The sequence below is a fragment of the Amblyomma maculatum genome, chromosome 1 (genome assembly GCF_055883805.1).
Source record: "Amblyomma maculatum isolate TAMU_Amacu chromosome 1, ASM5588380v1, whole genome shotgun sequence".
Lineage (NCBI taxonomy): Eukaryota > Metazoa > Arthropoda > Arachnida > Ixodida > Ixodidae > Amblyomma > Amblyomma maculatum.
The window spans coordinates 484,618,939-484,638,670 of NC_139344.1; the positions used below are offsets into that span (position 1 = coordinate 484,618,939).

The 19,732-nt window shown below is 45.8% G+C and overlaps 1 protein-coding gene across 2 annotated transcripts in view; it reads left to right on the forward strand.

Moving 5' to 3' along the window:
- The first annotated feature begins 373 nt into the window (after window positions 1–373).
- The window catches only part of LOC146210157 (uncharacterized), a 158,078-nt gene continuing 138,719 nt past the window's right edge, over window positions 374–19,732 (forward strand). For both annotated transcript variants that reach the window (XM_084608202.1, XM_084608205.1), the window contains exons 1-3: window positions 374–1,978; window positions 6,074–6,203; window positions 17,303–17,464. In XM_084608202.1, coding sequence (XP_084464328.1) covers window positions 641–1,978; window positions 6,074–6,203; window positions 17,303–17,464 — 1,630 coding nt within the window. In that variant the 5' untranslated portion in view covers window positions 374–640. The remainder of the gene's footprint in view (window positions 1,979–6,073; window positions 6,204–17,302; window positions 17,465–19,732) is intronic.

Consider the following 19,732-nt stretch of genomic DNA (forward strand, 5'->3'; position numbering starts at 1 on the left):
CGCAAGCAAAAAACAACAATAGGCAATTTGTTACGTCACATCCGCCAGATTACAAACAAATCCTCCTCGCCTACCTTCTTTCTTTTCGCGCATGCGCAGCTTATCAAGATCGCGCGGTGGCGACCGGCAGGTGGACGGAAGTGCCCCTGACTTTCCGCGGCCTGGCTAGGCTAGCTAGGCTGATGAAAACGAAATCAAAACACGTGAAAAAAGAAATTAGCATATTATTTTTCTCTTCCAATAATGTTATTTTAGTTTCATAATTCAGGTATATAAAGCTTTAGGAGCAAGAAATTTTATTTTTAAAACTCCGGGACGCCTTGATTGCACTACTTACTGGATTTGCATAGCGGGCAGCTGTGCAAATCCGCAGCTGTGTCAAACCTATCCGAAAAGTACTGCGCCATATTGTATTTCGGTGTTGAATGCATATCGCATTATAGTGCCTAGAATATTCTAGGCACTATAATCGCATTCAACTGCCAAATTCTGACTGTACTAAAAACAGCGAGTAGTCGAGTTGTCTCGTCTCCTCTGCATCTACACGGAGCCAAAAACTTGGTTTATCTACTCGGATATCGCAGGTAAGGACGCTCAAGGTCCGCTGGCAGAGAGCCACGCGTCTCCCAGCCGAAGTAACATGCCTCCGCGCAGAAATACTGCGCGGCGAGGCCGTAAAACAGGGACCCCAACCAGATGCGCTGCATCGTCGGCGAACACGTACGCCGCGGCGCAACAGGTGGAGAGCCGTTTACCAGCTGCGATAGTTGTGGTGGAAAAGCTTTCCGAGCCGCTGAACGTCGTCAGAAAGCCGGCGTCGAACGCTCGCACCGCCATTGAGCCAAGCGCCAAGAGCAAGCCTGATAGCGGGACTGCGGTCGCCTCAGCACCAGAACCTCAGGAAGAAATCCTGGACAGAGCCGGTGGCGACGCCACCGACGAAGAGGAAGACTGCGCTTTCGAAGCGCTGGTTCTCGACGCCGACGACGACGAAGGAGCCTCGCCAGGGACACCTGAAGACCAGAAGGCGGACAACCAGAAGGACTGTGGCGGTGAAGAGGAGGAGAACGGCGCAGATACTGCAGGCGAGGCGGAAGAGTGTGATGTGGACGCCGAGCAAGACGGCCAGGCTCACGAAGAAAGTGCAGAGAATATGAACGGCGAGGAGTACGCCGAGGTCGATGAAGAGGGTGCCGAGGAGGTTGGGGAGGAAATGCAGGAAGAAGTGGCAGCAGAGGCGGATGCTGTGGGCGCAGACGAAGGCGAGTGGGATGGCGAGGATGCCGTCGCAGACGAAGAGGTCGAGGAAGGCTGCGAGTATGAGGACGGCGAAGGTGCCGAGTATGAAGAGTGGGACGAGGACGCGGACGACGCGCAGGTCGTTGATGACGCGGATGACACGGAGGGCCCCGAGGGCGGCGAAAACGATGTGGAAGCCGCCGAAATGGATCCTGCGGACAGAGAAAGACAAGAAGACGGGGCAGATGCAGAGTACGTCGAAGAGAGCAAGGGTGAAACCTCTGTCGGACCCTGCGACCAAGAAAGCAAGGATGGAGCCATTGCTTCCTCGGCGGGAGATGACGTTGCTGGAGGCGACGCCCTCGGACACGATGCACTTGACGATTCTCAAAACGCAGATGCCGACGATGCAGCAGAAAGTTCGGAAATTTGTGTCTGTGAGGGAGAGGAGGCACAGGAAGATGAGGTGGGAAGCATGGTTAATGAGGATGTGCAGGCTGATACTCTCAGAGGCGATGGAGGTGACTTATCGTCCGCTGCTGAGACTGTGACGGAGGAATGTGAGCCCGTGGTGGAGGTGACCCAGCTGACTGACCTGTGCCCCGTTGTTGAAGTTGAGCAGCCTGGAAGCCTCCCAGTTTCAATTCGAGACAGCATTCAGCAAGCGGTCCATCGCTTCATTGAGCGACTCCTCCGGGATGCGAGAGAAGTGGGTGCACCGCCACAAGGCATGGTTCAGGTGAGCTGCACTTGAGTGGAGGCAAAATATAAAGGTGCTTGGGATTAGTGATTGGAATCAGTGCTAGCTCTGGGCTCTGGTCTGAAGCTTTAGGACATAACGAAAGAACAGAAAGCTGGGCAAGTTGGTTTTTGTTATCCATATTAAAACAGCACGAAAACGATGAGCATGGAACAAGCACAACAACACGAGTGCTGACTTTCAACTGGCGATTAATTATGCACACATGAATTTATACATTTTGTATAAATTCATTTATAAGTATTCATAGAAAATGTATAAATTCATGCGTGTGTAAATAAATGAAAGTCAGCGCTCATGTTATTGTGCTTGTTCCATGTTCGTCTTTTTCGTGCTGTTTTAATATGAATAAAATTTAATGAACTGGTTAAGCACATAAGCTTGGACAGTGGCTGCCGTGTTTTGAAACTAAGTACTATTGAATGGTTACTTTTCCGCCTGCTCAGACTTCCTCTGTGAGAGTGACGCTCAATGCTCATTACAGCATCATGGCTGGCAGCAGAATAAAAAGGTGATGTGCGGGCTTTTCTTGCATTGCTGCCATGAAGACCGCAAGGGACCGTAGATGCAAGCTGCCTGGTTGAAATCAAGAAGCAGTGGGCAAGGCAGGAAGGGTAACAGGGTACTAGAGGGAAAGCGTAGCATGGGATGTCTGGTGGCTGGTAGGGGACAGTATTAGTTGGAGGGATGTGGAGAACAGCCTTTACGTGATGTCCAAGAATCAGGAACACATGTAACGAATTCCTGCTGGTAGCAAATTAAAAATTTACAAGTTGTGCATTATATGTATCAGGTTCATTTTTAAACCAGCCAAAAGACACAGGTAAGAAGAGACCATGGCAAGGCTGGGCTAACAACGGAATATTTATTGAAGGAAAGAGGACAATGAAGACTCGTTCTGAAATGCGCGCGCACATCTCAACCGGTGAAATGGCAGGAAAAGAAGAAGAAGAAGAAAAATCAATCATGGCCTAACTAACGATTTTTCTTACAGAGCAAATTCCTGACAATGAAGGCTAACCGATGCTTTAGCCACACACTTGTCCTTAGCCTTAGCAATTTAAAACGCCTCAACTAACTCTTGACTGAATTGCTTACCATTGCTGTAAGCTACACCCGTGTTACTGAAATCAGGCGTGCGAAGAGACAGGTCATCCTCCGATTTAACTCCCGGGATTGCACATGTAGCACCAGATTACAATTCGCCTTCCCTCCTAGGGAATTTGAGTGCTCCGTCAGGCGCACATTCAAATATCCGCTCAGTTGTGGCCGGTGCTACTACAGGCAGATGCTTGAATGTGCGCCTGACGGAGCACTCAAATTCTCTAGGAGGGAAGGCGAATTCTAATCTGGCATTACTTGTGCAATCCCGGAAATGTAAATCGGAGGATGACCCATCTCTTTACACGCCTAATTTCAGTAACACTGGTATAGTTTACAGCAATGGTAAACAATTCAGTCAAGAGTTGAGGCGTTTTACATTGCTAAGGCTAAGGAAAAGTGTGTGGCTAAGGCATCGGTTAGCCTTCATTGTAAGGAATTCGCTCTGTTAGAAAAATCGTTAGTTAGGCCATGACTGATTTTTCTTCTTCTCCTTTGCCTGACATTTCACTGGTTGGGTTGTGCGCGGGCATTCCAGAACGAGTCTTGATTGTCTTCTTTCCTTCAATAAATATTCAGTTGTTAGTCCAGCCTTGTCTTGGTCTCTTCTTACCTGTGTCTTTTGGCTGGTTTAAAAATGAACCGTTACCAACTCGCTCAGTCGTCAACCTTGTTGAATATGTATCAGGGGAGGAAGTGGTGCCCCATTTGCTCCAATACGCAACATTGCTCCAAATTCCCAGCTGCCTCAATTTTTTGCCATCAAATTTTGCAGAGCAGTGGTTCTTGTCATATAGCGGGCCATCAGTGATATTGCCTACAAAAAAATGACCCAATCTGATCGAGTGACAACACGCATTGTAGGGACCGCCATAGTTGTAAGGATGGTGGAAGAGGTATGATGCATATTGCTCTGGGGCTAACGCAAATTTTCTTTAACTGCAGAAGCACAGTGCATAATAAATATTTGTTGGCAAATAAATTTAGAATGTAGCATTGGAGAGCATGTGAAAAAAAACATTGTGTGCACATGACATACCACCCAGCCCTGGTGGTGAGCAAAGCAAAGTGGAAGCTAGTCCGGCTCCAAAGAACTGCACTGTTCTAATGCCATGAAAACAAGCATGTCATGAAGAAGGAAGCTCCAATGTTGCTCAGCTGGTAATGAGGAGCCTCTTGAGGAAGGCAGGGATGTAAAGGAGCTGTAAGAAGAAAAGGCTATCCCTTCAGTGCTGCCCTGAAGGGCCCAGAAATAGGGCGAAAAAGTTTATGCACAAGAGAGTAGAGATATGCTGCTCATTGATGTCAACTCCTAAGCAGTGGTGGTGCTTGACCGGATCAAAGTGGTGGGCTCCACGTTTGAATCTGTCAAGTCAAAATAGCCCAAATCTGTCATGTCCAGTTGTTAACTGCAGAAGCAAGCATTCCATTTGCTGCTAGTTTGTTCAGAATTGTTGCTCTGGTGTTATTTCATAGACGTTTACATATAGTTTGCATTGGTCTTGTTATTGGTGTTCAGGAAAGCATTGACCATTTAATAAAAAGGAATCATTTTTTTGTATGTTAGGAATAGGAAATTGCAATTATTGAAGGCGATTGATCCTAAAAACATGCTCCAAAAGAAAATTACAATGCTAAAAAATTCTTGTTTTTACTGCTCCAAAGCGGCATTATTACTTCTCCCCGAGCTGCTCCAAAATGCTCGAACCTGCTTCCACTCCTGATGTATGTCAGAAGCCAACGGTCACTGAAAGGAAGTAATGAATATGCATTCATTATATTTTAATGTTTCTTAAGGATGCTGTTCAGAAAGGGGAGAATAGTTAATATACCAAAATATGCCATAAGAAGTAGTAACAAAGGTAATCATATACTGCCAGGAGGGATGTAAGTTTTAGACCATGAGACACGGCTTCTAAGAGTAGAATAGTGTTATTCACTGCTGCAGGACAGAATGTGGTTTCCATGAATGTTTTGATTTCTTCAGACTTTGATTGGCAGTGAGATTCATGCTGTGGCTCTGTGCGTCTAAGTTCTGAACCCTGTGGAGCAGCTTCTAATATTTGGAACATTTAATGGCAGTGTATGTTAGCCTAATGTTGAGCAGGATTGAGGGAGATGGTAAAAGGGGGAAGAAGTGTTTATTTTGACCACGTGAGGTCATGGGCTGTGATTAGATCCTATGTTATCAGCAGCTGATAAACATAATTTGTTCTCGCAGTCATGTGCCAACTCTGCACACCAGAGTGCTGTGGGCATTAGAAGCACTTTGGCATTTCAAGGAAGCCTTATGGCATTTCACTGCATTGTGCTGCATTTCCTAAGCTAAGTTGAAATGCTGACTCATTCCAGTTGTAGTGTAGTGCTTATCCTTCAATGCAGTCAGTGTTTCTTATGCTTTCTAATTTTGCACACGTGTGCAGCCCACTTGTGATGGTGTGGGAGACCTAAATTAAGCTGACATTGTGGGAAACTTGAGTGCAGCAAGATGTAATGCATAGGGTTACAAGAGCTCTGATTAGGTCATCTCATGACACTTGACGCATCTGTTATCTGTGCGGACTGAATTTGGCCCATTGTTGTTTGCCTTGGTGTTTTACAATGCAGCTTAATGGTGTGAAAAAATTCTTTGCTTTGTAGATACTTTTCATCATTGCTTTGGAAAGTTTTTTGAGCGTATTAAAATTTGTTAGACTGCAGTGACCATTTCTTCAGATTTTTTAATTCCACTCAATAGCAGTGCATGTTTTTGTCTTCAATCCTATATCGTAGGTGCAGCTTTTCGTCTGCATTTTGTTTGGGGGCCAGTAATAAGATCATGATTGCACTGGAGCAAGATTTAAAGAGCTGCTCTGATATGCATAGATGGAAAGGCATCCTCCACTGAACAAATTCAGGGGTTTAGTAACACAGGAGTGCTGAAAAAATCTGTGCATACTTGTGAGTATTAATAGGAGCCCGATTTTTCTCCAGGATGAGAAGGCCGTCTTTGGCTGCACCCTCTGCAACATGGAAATGAAGGAGCCTGAGGAGTTCGACTACCACGTCCAGACTCCGCATCACGTCAAGCGCCTCCGCTGGCTGTACATTATGGGCCTCAACAGTGGGTGCTCGTTTGCCTCTTTCTGTGGGCCAATTGCAGTTCATGAAAATGGCCACGTTGGGATCAATGTGGGTGGCTTTTCTGTGATGTTGGTGGTTAGCCAGAGCTACTCTTGTTGCAGTGGTGTGCAGAGTAGAGCACTGCACGGGCCATAATTATCTGTCCGGGACCGGCTGTCTTTTGTGTTACCCACCCGAGCCCGGCTTCTTCGATGCGATCCCGGGCTCGGCCCGAGGAAGCTGACCTACTGTCACCCAATAATAATTAGAGGATTATTAACGATGCGCCCTTAATGGTGCGCACATTCCCAGACACCCTTAGAGCAAGTGGGGGTAGCTGTCGCAAAGGAGATGTCCTCGAACTGCATGGCAAGCTACCTTTCAGTTACCTTGTAGTGACCGAAGGGGCTGACCGTTTGGTGCCCAGCTTCAAGCCAGAGTACGGGTCGGAGTTAGAAGTAACAAATAAAACAAATTTTATACACAGCAAGAGATGATACAGAGGAATACAAAAACACTAAAATGCACAGACAAGAGGTTCATAGAAAACAACGCTAAGCGTGCAACTAAAGAGGTATTCAATAACACAGAGGCTTTCAACACAGAACAATACCCAAGAGAGTCCAATAAACAAACACCAAATTGTTCACCGGGCAATGTTGCAAACCGACGCATCGAGAGTCACGATGTGACCGTCATGTAAGACGAGCGCCGCTCCCTCGCAGGTCTGTGGGCTTGCCAGCAGCGGGTGATCCCCAGGAGTCCAGCTGTAGCACTTACGAACACGCCACAATCACTGACTGACTGGCTCAAGCGACGCGACCTCCATAAATAGGGCGCGCCGCGTCTGTAGCACGCACACGCACTTAGCTTCCCTTGTTGAAGCATGCCCTTTTCCTCCCGTAGAGCTGCGCGTCGTCATTGGCTAGTCACCGTCGAAAAATCTAGATAGGACGAGCACATTCCGGCCGGTTGATTCACCGTCATCGCTGAGTGATGAGAAAGAGGGTGATGCCAATGCGTACAAGGCTACGCCCTCCAAGGCATTTTTTGGAACGTCGTCAAACCTCCGATGCGGCGCCGCGCAGGCCTAATAACAATGTGCGCTGATTTCGTGGCACCTATCCAGCCCGCCAAGTGGTCGGGCTTGGCCGAGGCCTGAAAGAAAATTCATACCTAAGCACGCTTCACTAATGCAGATATTCTTATTAATTCCAATTTTCATGAAAAGGGGTTTTAAAACAGTATACCGTGAAACTCTAAATCCTTGTTCTGGTTGCGATTTTGTGTCCGAAGAAAGCACAGTAGTTTGGATTCCACGAGCACGAATTTCCCGATATTAAGGGGATACTGAACAAAACAATTGCCGCCGAGATTTCTAGCGTAGATAGTAGCTATTGCATTGAGAGTGACCAAAACAATACACTTTATGAGCAGAAATGAACGGAAAGTAAGTATTTTCAAATTGCCACACCTGGCAGCCTCCTGTGAAAGCTCTGACAAAACCAGATATCACGTTACATTTACCTGCCTCCCTCATGCCTCTCTAGCCACCCCCATCGCAAACGGTCGCACCCGTTCATTTTTCCCTTCCTCAATGATATTCGGCGCGCAAACAATTGTCTGCAATACACGCCCCCGTATGCATCCCCCTCGACCTCCCTAGCATTCCACACTCTGCAGCATTGTGCACGACGCGGAGGAACCGACACTGCGCGTGACTGGTCAATCAACTTCAGATGCGGGGGTGGTGCGTCTGCGGGGCCATAGCGTTGCTGAGGGTAAATGTGACGTCACACCCGCCGGCTCACAGTTGGGAGCGCGCTGCCTCTGATCCGGCGGCCGCTCAGAAAACGTAAAAAATACAGCCATCTGTTCAAAACTAACCCGGATTATGTGTCTGTACTAGTGTAATCATGCCTTAATTGTTCAATTGGGGTGCTTTCTCAATATTCTTGGATATTTGTTCAGTATACCTTTAATGCTATCAAGGGAGCCTCCATCATCACTGTGGCTTGTGTGGCGCTTCAGGAGGGAGCGGGGAAAGGGGGTGGAATCACTCTGGGGGCCAGCGTACGCGTCACCGCCAAGCGAGGAGGTGCCTCCGTGTTCATGCCTGTTCCTGCTCGCCCACCACTGTTACCCCATGAAGCTGACTCTGCCTGCCGGCGTGCTCCGGTATTCCCGCTACCAACAGGCGGAAGCCCGCAAGCAACCATGGGGCAGCAATGGATGCACACTGTTTGCCCCGTGCCTTCTTTCTTTGTTCTGTTATTTTTGCCGGTTTTAAAGCGTGGACTGTTGTAGCGCCACGTTTTAAAAGCGAAAGCAGTGGAGTCTGCTGCGTCTGCCACATAGATGCGGCGTCAGCGCTGAAACATGATAGGATTTATCTACTGGGGTCACTCGTTGCTATAGCTCAAAGTTTATTCAGAAATAAACACAAATCTTTTGATTATACGGAAGGTTACAGAAAGAGGTCCCAAAGTTTGACACTGTACTGGGACCTCTAGTAGACGTCCCTCTCACTTCATGTTTTATCGTCCTGAAGCTTGCCAATTTCCAGTAATTGAGCGCTAGTGGCACCGCGAGTTATTTCAAGGTCAGCCACCGCGACGTGTTCATTACATGGAGTCTTCAAATGCATGCACTTCAATGGGGGTGGCGTTAGGGAATTGAAAACCTTTTTAATATAGAGGAATTCGCAACATGGAGGTTTGTTACATAGAACTGTACTGCAAAAGCAGCTGAACTCCCTCCCGAGAGAAAGGGAGCCTTCCGCTCTTTAGTGTTGAGGAATCGTAAGTGCCAGGCCCTGTAACCACTCAAGCTGCCCTGCATGTTTTTGGCCACATGAAGAGAAGAAGTGGGCCACTTTTCTCTTTGGGTGTTCAGTTGTGCCTTAGCTGGTGAACATATCTTGCTTTCAAGGCCTTGGTCACTTGCTGTAGAAGTGTGGTACCTGGTGTTTATTGCACATGGTTTGGAGGAATGCCAAGTGGAGGGCTTCGACTGCCTGTGACCTTTTGATGTGCGAGGCTGCCCATGGACGTTTTAACGCAAGACCCATTATTCAGAAAACCCGGTTTTGCTGCCATTGTGAGTAATGGGCATGACCTCGGCAGGTGGGCAGGTGTAGTGAGACCACAATATCGAAAAGCTGGTGGGGATGTAGGGGAGATAGGGGCGTCCTTGGAGCCAGTCTAGGCCACACAGACTTGACTTGGTTAACGCCCCTGAGCCACCAATTTCCTCTAAAAGTGGGATTTCCATTTAGCATTTGCTCTGCTGCTATGTATGCCAGCTATGCAGCCGACTACAGTCGAATCCAGATATTTTAAATTTTGCTTATATCCGACTCAATATATCCCTGTCCCGTATGAAAGTGTGGGAAAGTTGCGTCATATATTGAACACCATAATCTTTTGCTGGGTTCCTAGCCATGTTGGGAATGATGGTAACGAAATAGCCGACTCATGTGCTGCACAAGCTCGAACTAATGAAATAAAGAAAGTACTAATTCCCTGCAAGGATTGTATTAAGTTAGTACAAAGAAGCCTGATAGATAAATGGCAGAAAAAATGGAATAACGAAGAGCAAAATAAACTACACACAGTAAAACCCATAGTAGGAGAATGGAAATCATGTACACAGAACGAACGCTTCAGTGAGGTGATTTTGTTCCGTCTTCGAATCGGACATACACACTTGACACACAATTTCTTACTGAGAAAAGAGCAAAAACCATTATGCGAAAAATGTGGAGATGAGTTCACCGTGAACCACATTTTGATCTCGTGCACAGAAGTTGAACAGTTAAGGAAAAAATATTTTACTCCATTCTATAGTGAACGCATCCCTTTCCACCCCTGTTTACTATTAGAAGACAACCCGCTTGCTGAAATTTCATCTGTTTTTAGTTTTCTTAAAGAGTTAGGGATTCTAAATCAGCTGTAAATTTCTAAACTTTTCATTTTCACTCATAAAGAAGCTCAGCAACTTAGTGTTTGGTGCATTATGGCCTTAGTTGCCTATGTGCCAAAAAACCCAACCCAACCCAACCCAACCAATTTCGCTTGTCGATAATAAGAACCGAAAAAAGGGCTAGAGGATTTTTACTAGGCAGCGCGAATAAACAGGACCAAAGCGAACGAGGGGACACAACAGAGGCGATCACTTGTAGATCGATATGTCCAACTCCAGTCAGAGGAAGATGCGCCTTCCCTAAAGATGATCACATCACCCTCATTCATTCGCCGCGTGACACTGCGTGACTTTCGCAAGCCCACATCTTTCGCAAGCCCCATGTGGAAGGAACGAGAGAACTGGGTGGGTGATGGCTGGTCTAAAGTGCCTCCGCACCTTGGAAAATATTGTCCCCCCCAAAGACGTACGCATCTGCCAGTATCGTTTGGTGCTCTTCACGACGTGATGTTTGCAAGCCACGTACATGAAGGAATGAGAGGGAACCAATTTGGCAGTGGAGCAGATGCAGTGCCGCTATGGTGTTGGGAGAGGGGAACAACACGAAAAAGCCAAGCTCAAGTGTGCGCGCCCTTCATGGGTGTGCCTAGGGGAAGGAAAAATTCTCTGAAGCTCTCTCCAGTGTTCTTGCCAGGTCAGCACATGGCAGACACCTTCGGACGACGCTCTCTCCAGCCTGTGCTGTGCCCGTCCCACTTGAGTAAATTGAATAGGAGCTAATACATGCCATGATGTTATTGCTGGGCACCTTCATGGCCAAAGAATGCGCAGTGGACTGCCAGGAGGGACGCGCTGCCGACTTTATTTTATTTACCATTTTTCAAATTCACAGCAGCAAAAATGAGGGGTGGGTCCATTGCACGAAATCACTTGTCATGATTTGGATAGGTGTGAAACCGAACTATTCACGATCCCTTTGGAGTGGGTTTGACTACAAGGAATGGACTCCCAAAAGCAGCAGTCTTGTAAAGGTTGAAGGATTAACGATGTGTGTACATTTCATTCATTTATTAATACTGTCAGCCACCATAAGGGGCTGTAACAGGAGTGGAAAATACAAAACGAAAAAATGAGAAATACAGAACACGATGAAAATCAATAGTCAATCAAGAATAGTCTCTGAATACTCACACAAACAAAACAAAAATGCATCACACAGAAATCTGAACAACAGCCATCTTACACAACAGCAATATGACCTCATCTCCCTGTGCCATAGATGAAATTTTCTAAATGGTGTACAAATTCACATAATGATGAAGATCGAACAGCAGAATCTGGAAGAGAGTTCCAGTCTTTACAAGTTCGCGGAAAATAACTAAACTTGAAGCAATTATTTTTTGTAGCCGGCAATGGGGGGGGGGATGAACCTACTATGACGATGCCTTGATGTCTCATTAGTTTTAATCTGATTTATTAATTTTAGTTAATTATTGATAATGAGGTAAAGAGTTTTTAGTCTTTCATACCTGGTTCTGCTTTCTAGCATTGGTAGTTGGGCTTGTTGGCAGAGGTCTGTTGAAGAATGGTTACGGCGATATTTGTTATAGATAAACCTTGCAGCGAGTCGCTGAATCCTATCTAGCTTGTGACAATTAGTTGCTGTGTGAGGATCCCATACTACTTTAGCATATTCGATAATTGGTCTGACTAGGGTTTTGTAAGCCAGGCACTTTACATCCGGGGTAGCAGTGTGCATAGTGCGTCGCAGGTACCATAGTGTTTTCAAAGCTTTGGAAATGACATTTTCAATGGATATTCCATCGTAGGTCTGATGTAAAAGTTGTGCCTAGGTATTTATACCGATCAACTCTTTCTAGCATGTAATCATTTATTTGATAATTGAAACTAAGAACATTCTTCTTCCTAGTTACTGACATGGGATACAGTCGCTGACTCTGGGCCCTCCTTCTGTATGTATAAGCTGGAATGTACTGAACGGATATAAAATTGAATTGAAAAAATTGAATTGAATTGAACACACTTTTTTAAGTTTAACTCCATCTGCCAGTCGTTACACCATTTGACTATACTTTGTAAGTTTAAATTTAATTTAATCTGATCATCAATTGTATTTACGCTACTGTACATCACGCAGTCGTCGGCAAAGTCTTATTGGAACATCAATGCTACTTTGCAAATCATTAATGAAGATGAGAAAGAGGAGTGGGCCTAAAACTGTGCCCTGCGGCACACCAAAAGCAGCAGGAAGAATGCTAGATTCACAACTTTTAACAAATACATACTGTTCACGAGAGGATATATACGCGGAAAACCATTATGTTAGTGTTAGATTTTTAAAGACCGTATTAACCTTATATAACGATTTTTACTTATATACCTTATATAACTTTATCAAATGCTTTCTCAAAGTCAAGGTTATAATGTCTCACCACGGGAATTTATTGTTTCTGCGAGGTCATGAACTATTTCTATCAGTTGGGTAGTTGTGGACAGTCCCTTTCGGAAGCCATGCTGGCGATAATACAGGATATCATGCTGGTTGAGTTAGTTGAGCGGGTGTTTAGATATGATATGTTCAAGCAACTTGGAAACTGTACTAGTGAGCGAGATCGGGCGATAATTGCTAACGGAATTATTTCCACTTTTATGGACTGGTATAACTCTTGCTCGCTTCCAGTCAGTTGGGAAGCATCCACTAGTAAAAGAAGACTGAAATATTTTGGTGAAGTATTTAGGGATACCCATTCAGTGTACCTATATAAAAACTCGTTAGGGATACGATCTGGACCTTGGCTTTTCTTGATGTCAATATGTAATAGCAGATTTAGAACACCTTGCTCATCAATACATGAACAAGGATCTGCATTGGGAACCAGCATTAACGGGAGCAATTAACGATGTCACATCATACGCTTAAAGGCGAAGCCTAAGTGTGTATATTAAGTTTTTGCATTTCATATCTATTGAAAGGTGCACACGCAGTGGGCTTGCCAAATGCCATCTCTGGAAATGTGTTAACTGGAAACATTGGTAGAAGTGCTGCTGCCTCCATGTTCTACCATCGAATTCAGCAGCACCGCACTGAGGGCAAAGATATCTTAATAGAAATACAATGTTTTAAGGAAGGGAAGTATGGAGCATATTAAATTTTTGTTCGTAAGTAAGTTCAATATGAGCCACAATTGATTGTAGGGCATTAATTGCAAAAAAAAAAAAAAATGTATGTAACTCCTCCTCCCAGCTTTTGAATTGCCAGTTGAGAGAGAGATGAGAGCAGCAAGCGAAGCAGATAGCACAGACTACTGTGAGCCGTCAGTAAACTCATCCAAGTGCAAAAACTGCATGAGTTTTGCTGTGAAAACAAGTAGGCCTCTCTGTCAGTGACAAGCGGGCGTATGGCAGACTTGTTGATACTTGAAGCGTACGTCAAAGGTGTCAGTCACTAGGAAGCTTCTCAAGGATATTGGAAAGCCATACAGGGCCTATCGCCAGGATGTTAAAAATGAGCTCCAACGTTGCTCAAGCAAAAGAATGATGAATTATTGGCAGGGGGCAGTGAAGCGTAGAAGCTGAATGATGAAAAGGCTACCTTTCAGTGCCATCTATCTTTCCCGAATACACTGCTGACCAGTGCTCGGGAATTCATCAGCACAGGCATAGGATCAAAAATGATATGCACAAGATGGGCCCATTAATCTGAAATGCAAATTAGTGGCACTGCTTGAGGGCATCAAAGTGGTAGACTAGACAGATTAAATGTATCAAGTCAAAATAGGCAAACGGTCTAGGTTAGGCTGCTAGTCTGTTCCAAGTTGTTGCTCGGCTCAGCCTGTTATACATCTTTACATCTTTTCAGAGATGAAGTAGGACAAGCACCTAACTTGCATCTAACTTGAGGAATCAGATTGCAAATCTTATATGCCAGAAAGTGAAAAACCACAATTGTCAAAGTGGTTTGACTCCGAAACATGATTGAAATGCTCCAAACTCTCATTTTTATTGCTCCAAAGCTGCTCAAAAATGGCAATCTGAACTGCTCCAAAATGCCTGAGCCTGCTCGTGGGAACATACTAAAGAAATTGAAAGCTTTCTTGGAAGGCGAGTGTACTTGGGCGAAAGGAGCTGGTGTATTCTTTTTTCCTTCAGCTTAGAAGAAGATTGATCTCTTGCAGAGAGCAGGCACCCTTGCTTAGGAAAATATTGTATGTTTTTCAAATGACATTTGCTCAGCAGGAGAGTTGTGTGCATGATTACACCATTTGTGGTTTAGTAATACTCTGCTGAAAACACTGCTGTGGTAGCAGTGCTTTGCCCCGCCGTGGTGGTTCAGTGGTTAAGGATTGAATCCTTGCCACGATGGCCTCTTTTCGCTGGAGATGAAAATGTGCTGTGCAATGAATACACGTGAAATAACCCTAAGAGGTCGAAATTTCCGGAGCTGTTCACTATGGTGTCTCCTCTCTCATTCTGAGTCGCTTTGCGGTGTTAAACCCTAAAATGCAAATCAGAACAGGTGTTCTGAAAAGCAGGTGCTAATATGTCTCTGCTTTCTTGCTTGGGGCCCTTGTGATTGGAGGGGAACATAGATCATGGATTGAAAAATAAAAGACAAATTGTTATTGACTATGTTACAACGAATTCTAGCAATTGTTGTGCCATCTTTTGTAATGTCTTTGCCTAAGTCACCTTTGTCACAATTGGCAATGGCAGTCTCACTGTGTTGGTGTCGAAGTATGATGTTGGCCAGGGAGTGATATTGTACGTTCGAAATGCAGTGCACTCATGTTTAACTCGAGTGGCCAGGTTTGCTTGAAGTGAGGTATCGCTCTTTTCAGAGGCAACGGTAGTTAAGAAAACAAAAAGGCTCTTTTTAATCAAGACCCTGCATAACTTGACATTCTTTAGTCCCTTCTTTGAGATTGTATTAGTTAGGGTTGGCAGTATGTTATCAGTCATGGCATGCAGAATAGATGGCCAGACTGGCAAATAGAAAAGTGGGAGCTGGACGGGGGAAAAGAGTTATCGAAATGTAATCAGGGGGTCGAAACTTCGTATACCTCCCAGCGGCCACGAATTACAGACGCTAGCACCAAACTCTTCTTCGGTTACGTTGGTAGGGGGAGGGGGCACGTAAAAAATGAACTTGACAGGGGAGGCCTTATAGCGGAGCGGTCAAAAAAAAAAAAAAAAGGCACGGCTAGGTTGCTTCAAGCAGGGCAGGTTGTGCGCTCGCATGCATCCGGGAGAACGCTCTACTCACGGATTTTCTACTGCACCGTACCATTCTTGCTGTGGCACAACTGGCTCACGGCAGGAACAGTATGATGGAAAGAGAAACCACAGGCATAGAGCTCTCGAGGGCACACGCGCTCGTCAGCAAGCATACTCGACCGCGGCAAGAAATGGCACAGAAAGCGGGTATCGTTTCCCTTCTTTTGCACGGGAAATAGGGAATGGCAAGATGTGACGGAGTATCCCACCCACTGTACATGGCCAAAAGTTTACAGGAGTTTCCTTCACTAACATTGTAATCTTACATGCTTGTTTTATCAATGCAAAAGAACCCAGTTTGCCATCACTGGTTGTGACAGCATGTGCACAATCGATATGAAATTAAATAAATGGTACACATATTCATTCTGTTCATTCCATACCAACAAAGCGGTGCAGAAATATAGAGTAAATTCCATTCGTTCTAGTATACCTGGGGGTGGATATTTGATGCAAGTAATTGTATGTTGCCGTGCTATACATAACCAAAATACATGATTAAAAATTTACTCTACCCTTCCTGGAAGAACCATCATGTTTGAAACGCACTTGCGCCTCTCCACAGCACATGAAGGTAACAAGCTCAATAACGTTAACCACAGCGGCTGTTGCAGACTTTAATGGCCAGCACAATCAGCAGAAGAGATGGGTGCATGGAACTGGAGCTGCACGCAGACAAGTCTCGTCTCACGCAGGGAGCCAGCAGGAATGAGATGCACAGCGTACAAAAGCCACGAAGAACAATTGTGAAGTTGGCCGATAAGCCAACACGCAGCTAGGATAGACAAGCGACCGATGCAGACGTCGGTTCAAATTCAAAACGAGCGGAGTCTGAAGGGCTACAGCGGTCTGTGTGAGGGCACAGCCACACAGCGGCGCCACTGGCGGTGCACTGGAAAGCGCGAGGGTGAAGTCCTCCTCCCATGTTATGTGCTTTCGTGTGAGGAGGTGCAGCGAATTACAGACATGTTCTAGCGCATATGAACAAGGACGAGAGAGATGTAGACATCACGAGCGCTAACTTTCAACTGATGATTTATTGACACAATTGCACATTAAATACAACCTGCATCATGACATCACCCGACATAAACGCCGACATCACGTGGCCCCGGACAAAAAATTTAATGTGCAATTGTGTCAATAAATCATCAGTTGAAAGTTAGCGCTCGTGTTGTCTACATCTCTCTCGTCCTTGTTCATATGCGCTAGAACGTGTCTGCAAGGCACCAACTCGCCCAACAATCTGTGCTCTTGCAGCGAATTAGATGGGGCGGAAGTGCCGCTGAGTTTCCGCAGCCTGATGTAATACCCTGCATAGTGCATACTGCTACTGCAAACTCTCATTAATTGAGCCTTCAAAGGACCGGATAAAACGCTGTGTGGTGGCGCCGCAGCGTCGGTGCCCTGGAGAGAAATGACCCCCATTTATTCCGATGACAATGTTTGTGCACAGATGAAAGTAGGTTGTGCTCGTGATAGACAAGAATAGCGCCCTCTATACACAACACTCAGATTAACTGCATGCCCAATGGTTGTATGCATTTGAGGTGAATGAGTGGGATGGTTTTTGTCTTCATGGGCTTCGTTTTGCGCACACTGTAGAAAACATTGAAGAATTGCTGCGTCAGTGTTACCCCTTTCGCAGGGGCATTTTGAGGATGGGTCAAGTGTTTGCAGTTTCAGAGAGCAGAGTACTGGAAGCAGCACATCTGATAAGGAAAGTGACTCTGCTTTACTTTGAAAAATGAGCAACTTCTTATCATCCCCATGCCTGCCATAACATAAACAAAGGGGCCGAGCATCGCTGTTTATGCAACAGATGTCATTTGATTGGCAGTAGGGGGAAGCTAGTTTCTTTGAACACATTGTGATGTGCAGAGGAGCTGAGCCAGCTCAACTGCCGTGTGTGCCACATCTGGATGCCCTGCCGGGAGCACCTGTCTGGCCACCTGCAGAGCGAGCGCCACCTGTGCCTCAGCAGGGCCCTCAATGTACACCCGGCCTACTCCGAGTACCTGCTGCTGCAGCACTTCAACCGCGGTCAGTCATCTGCTTATTTTGGGGCCTCTCAACATTTAAAAGAAAGCTGCAGGCTGGCCTTACATATCCAGTTGTGGTCAACATTGCAGTATCAGATGGAGAAGATGAGATTTCCTGCATTTGGCCTCTAGAAAGCAGCTAAGCTTGATTGAATCCCTGTGCATCAGAGCATTCCAGTTAGTGGCACTGATGCATTAACACGATGGACGCCTCACACCCTTCTGGCATTTTGCACCACCAGAGGGGACAGAGGTGCGACTGCTTGCAAGGGAAGCTGATAATTGTTACATTCCATATTGCAGCACGTTCAAAAGACCGGTAAGAAATGTGAACAAAAATTTTGTGTCTGCACCACTTGGGTGAATGATGTGTACACTGACCGCCATATTGCTTCCGTTTTGTTAAGCTTTGTGGTGCATGAGGGTTGCGTGCAGCTTCTTAAATTGCAAATGTCCACTTCTGAGGCTCTAACCGTGCGGAAAGTGTGTTCATACTACTAAGCACTGCCTTCTGAGCCGACAGGAAGCCCTTCTCATTGTTGGGTTAGGTATAGTGTTCCTTTTATAATGCATTCAGTGACGATGGTTTTCTTTTGATGTTTCGTTCTTGATTTAAACCGACGATTTGGGGCCCTAGGAATGGCAGCACTCCATCCTGATTGGATGGTACTGCTCTCGATGCAGGTGCTTTCGTCTTTTGGCATCCCTATGGTTAACAGTGGGTGCATCAAAATGTCGCATTACCAAGAAATTTTGAGCCCTATGCTACTTGCCTGGTCCAACACTGCCCAGCCTGGCTAGCTATAATTAATGGCAGTTCTATCTTGATGAGTTTATTGTGATCTTCAAATGTGGAGCTCTCCTGCTGTCTAAGATGACAAGTTTATGAAACATATAAAGACACAGTGTAGAATTATTATTGTAGCTATATTCATTGATAAAGGCTTGTCAGGACTGCATTGTCTGCACCTAGAAATTAATTGAGCATTGCAGACTGAGTGTTCCTCTTCCACCAAGCCCACAGCAGGTGAATCCCTAATCTGATACCTATACAACTGGCTGGCAAGTGGGAGACGTGAGCCGACAAGTAGCCCTTCTGGACAGAGATCCATTCGGGATGATGAAGGTAGGGGAAAATGAAGAAATATCACTTCTCATTGTGCACCATGGCCACATAAAGCTCACTGAAGACAGCCCTGTGCTTCCAAGTGGTCGGGCAGGGGACCTTAGGATTTTACCCGGCCAGTTTTCTTCTTGTCTTCACACATGGAACTGTGCCTGAAACTACCCCTGGCTGCTTTTTGAGAAATGCGGCAGCAATTGGCAGATTTGTTTCCTTGTTATGCTAGGAAGACTGGATGTTTTTGCAGCAGAGTGGTGCCAGTTTTGGTGGATGCTTCAAAACATGTGAATCGTGTCTCGGTTTAAGTGAATTTAAATTGCTAACTTACAGTGAAGCACCTGGATTAGGGCCATATCATCTTGTGCTCTTTTGTTGCCACCAATGGCTGCTGTTCCAAGGGAGAGGCAACTTCCAAGCTGTTGTGGCTACAAAGAGGTGTGTTTACTCACAGCCTCCTTTCCTCTGTGGCTTTATGATGGTGCTCACAAAGGGCCCTGTCTGGCCATTTTCATGCTGACATGATGATGGCAGTCATGAGGGATTGCCCCAGATCCCTTTTCTCAGTCTCGCTTTCCCTCATTGCATGACTCAGAGCGTGTTGCACAGTCTCTGCTGCTGGCAGTTAAATGTGAGGCTCATGGAAGGGGATTTTGTTCCCTTTTTGGGATTACTTGTGCTGCTTGCAGGATTTTCTGTTGGACACATGACTTTTCTCTTTGGGGGCAGTGAAAGGAGGTCGGTGCTCCTTCTGTAACGGCTAGGTGTAACTAATGGGACTTTTGTGTGGTCAAAGCAAAACGAGATACAGTATTTTAACATCGCAGCGTCACTCCTGCAGGACAGGATGACGTGTATCTTCGAAATGAGTATTCGATGGCACTTGATTGCAGACTTGTTTTCCCCATTTTCATCCTAGTTATTCAGGGGTAGTTGTGTCAGTGGGCGAGGCTTTGGTTCGTGTGCTGCTTGATTGTCTTGTTGTGGGCACATTGGAGGAGCTTCCTTCCCCGATCAATTTTTGTGCGCATTTCAACGTAGGTCAGGTCAGTCATCACTGCTTCTGTACGTTAGCCGGAGGCATCCTTTTGCTGTACTGGTATCATTGGTGCATCATCTTTGTCCAGGGGTCTTTGGTACCAGCGGCTA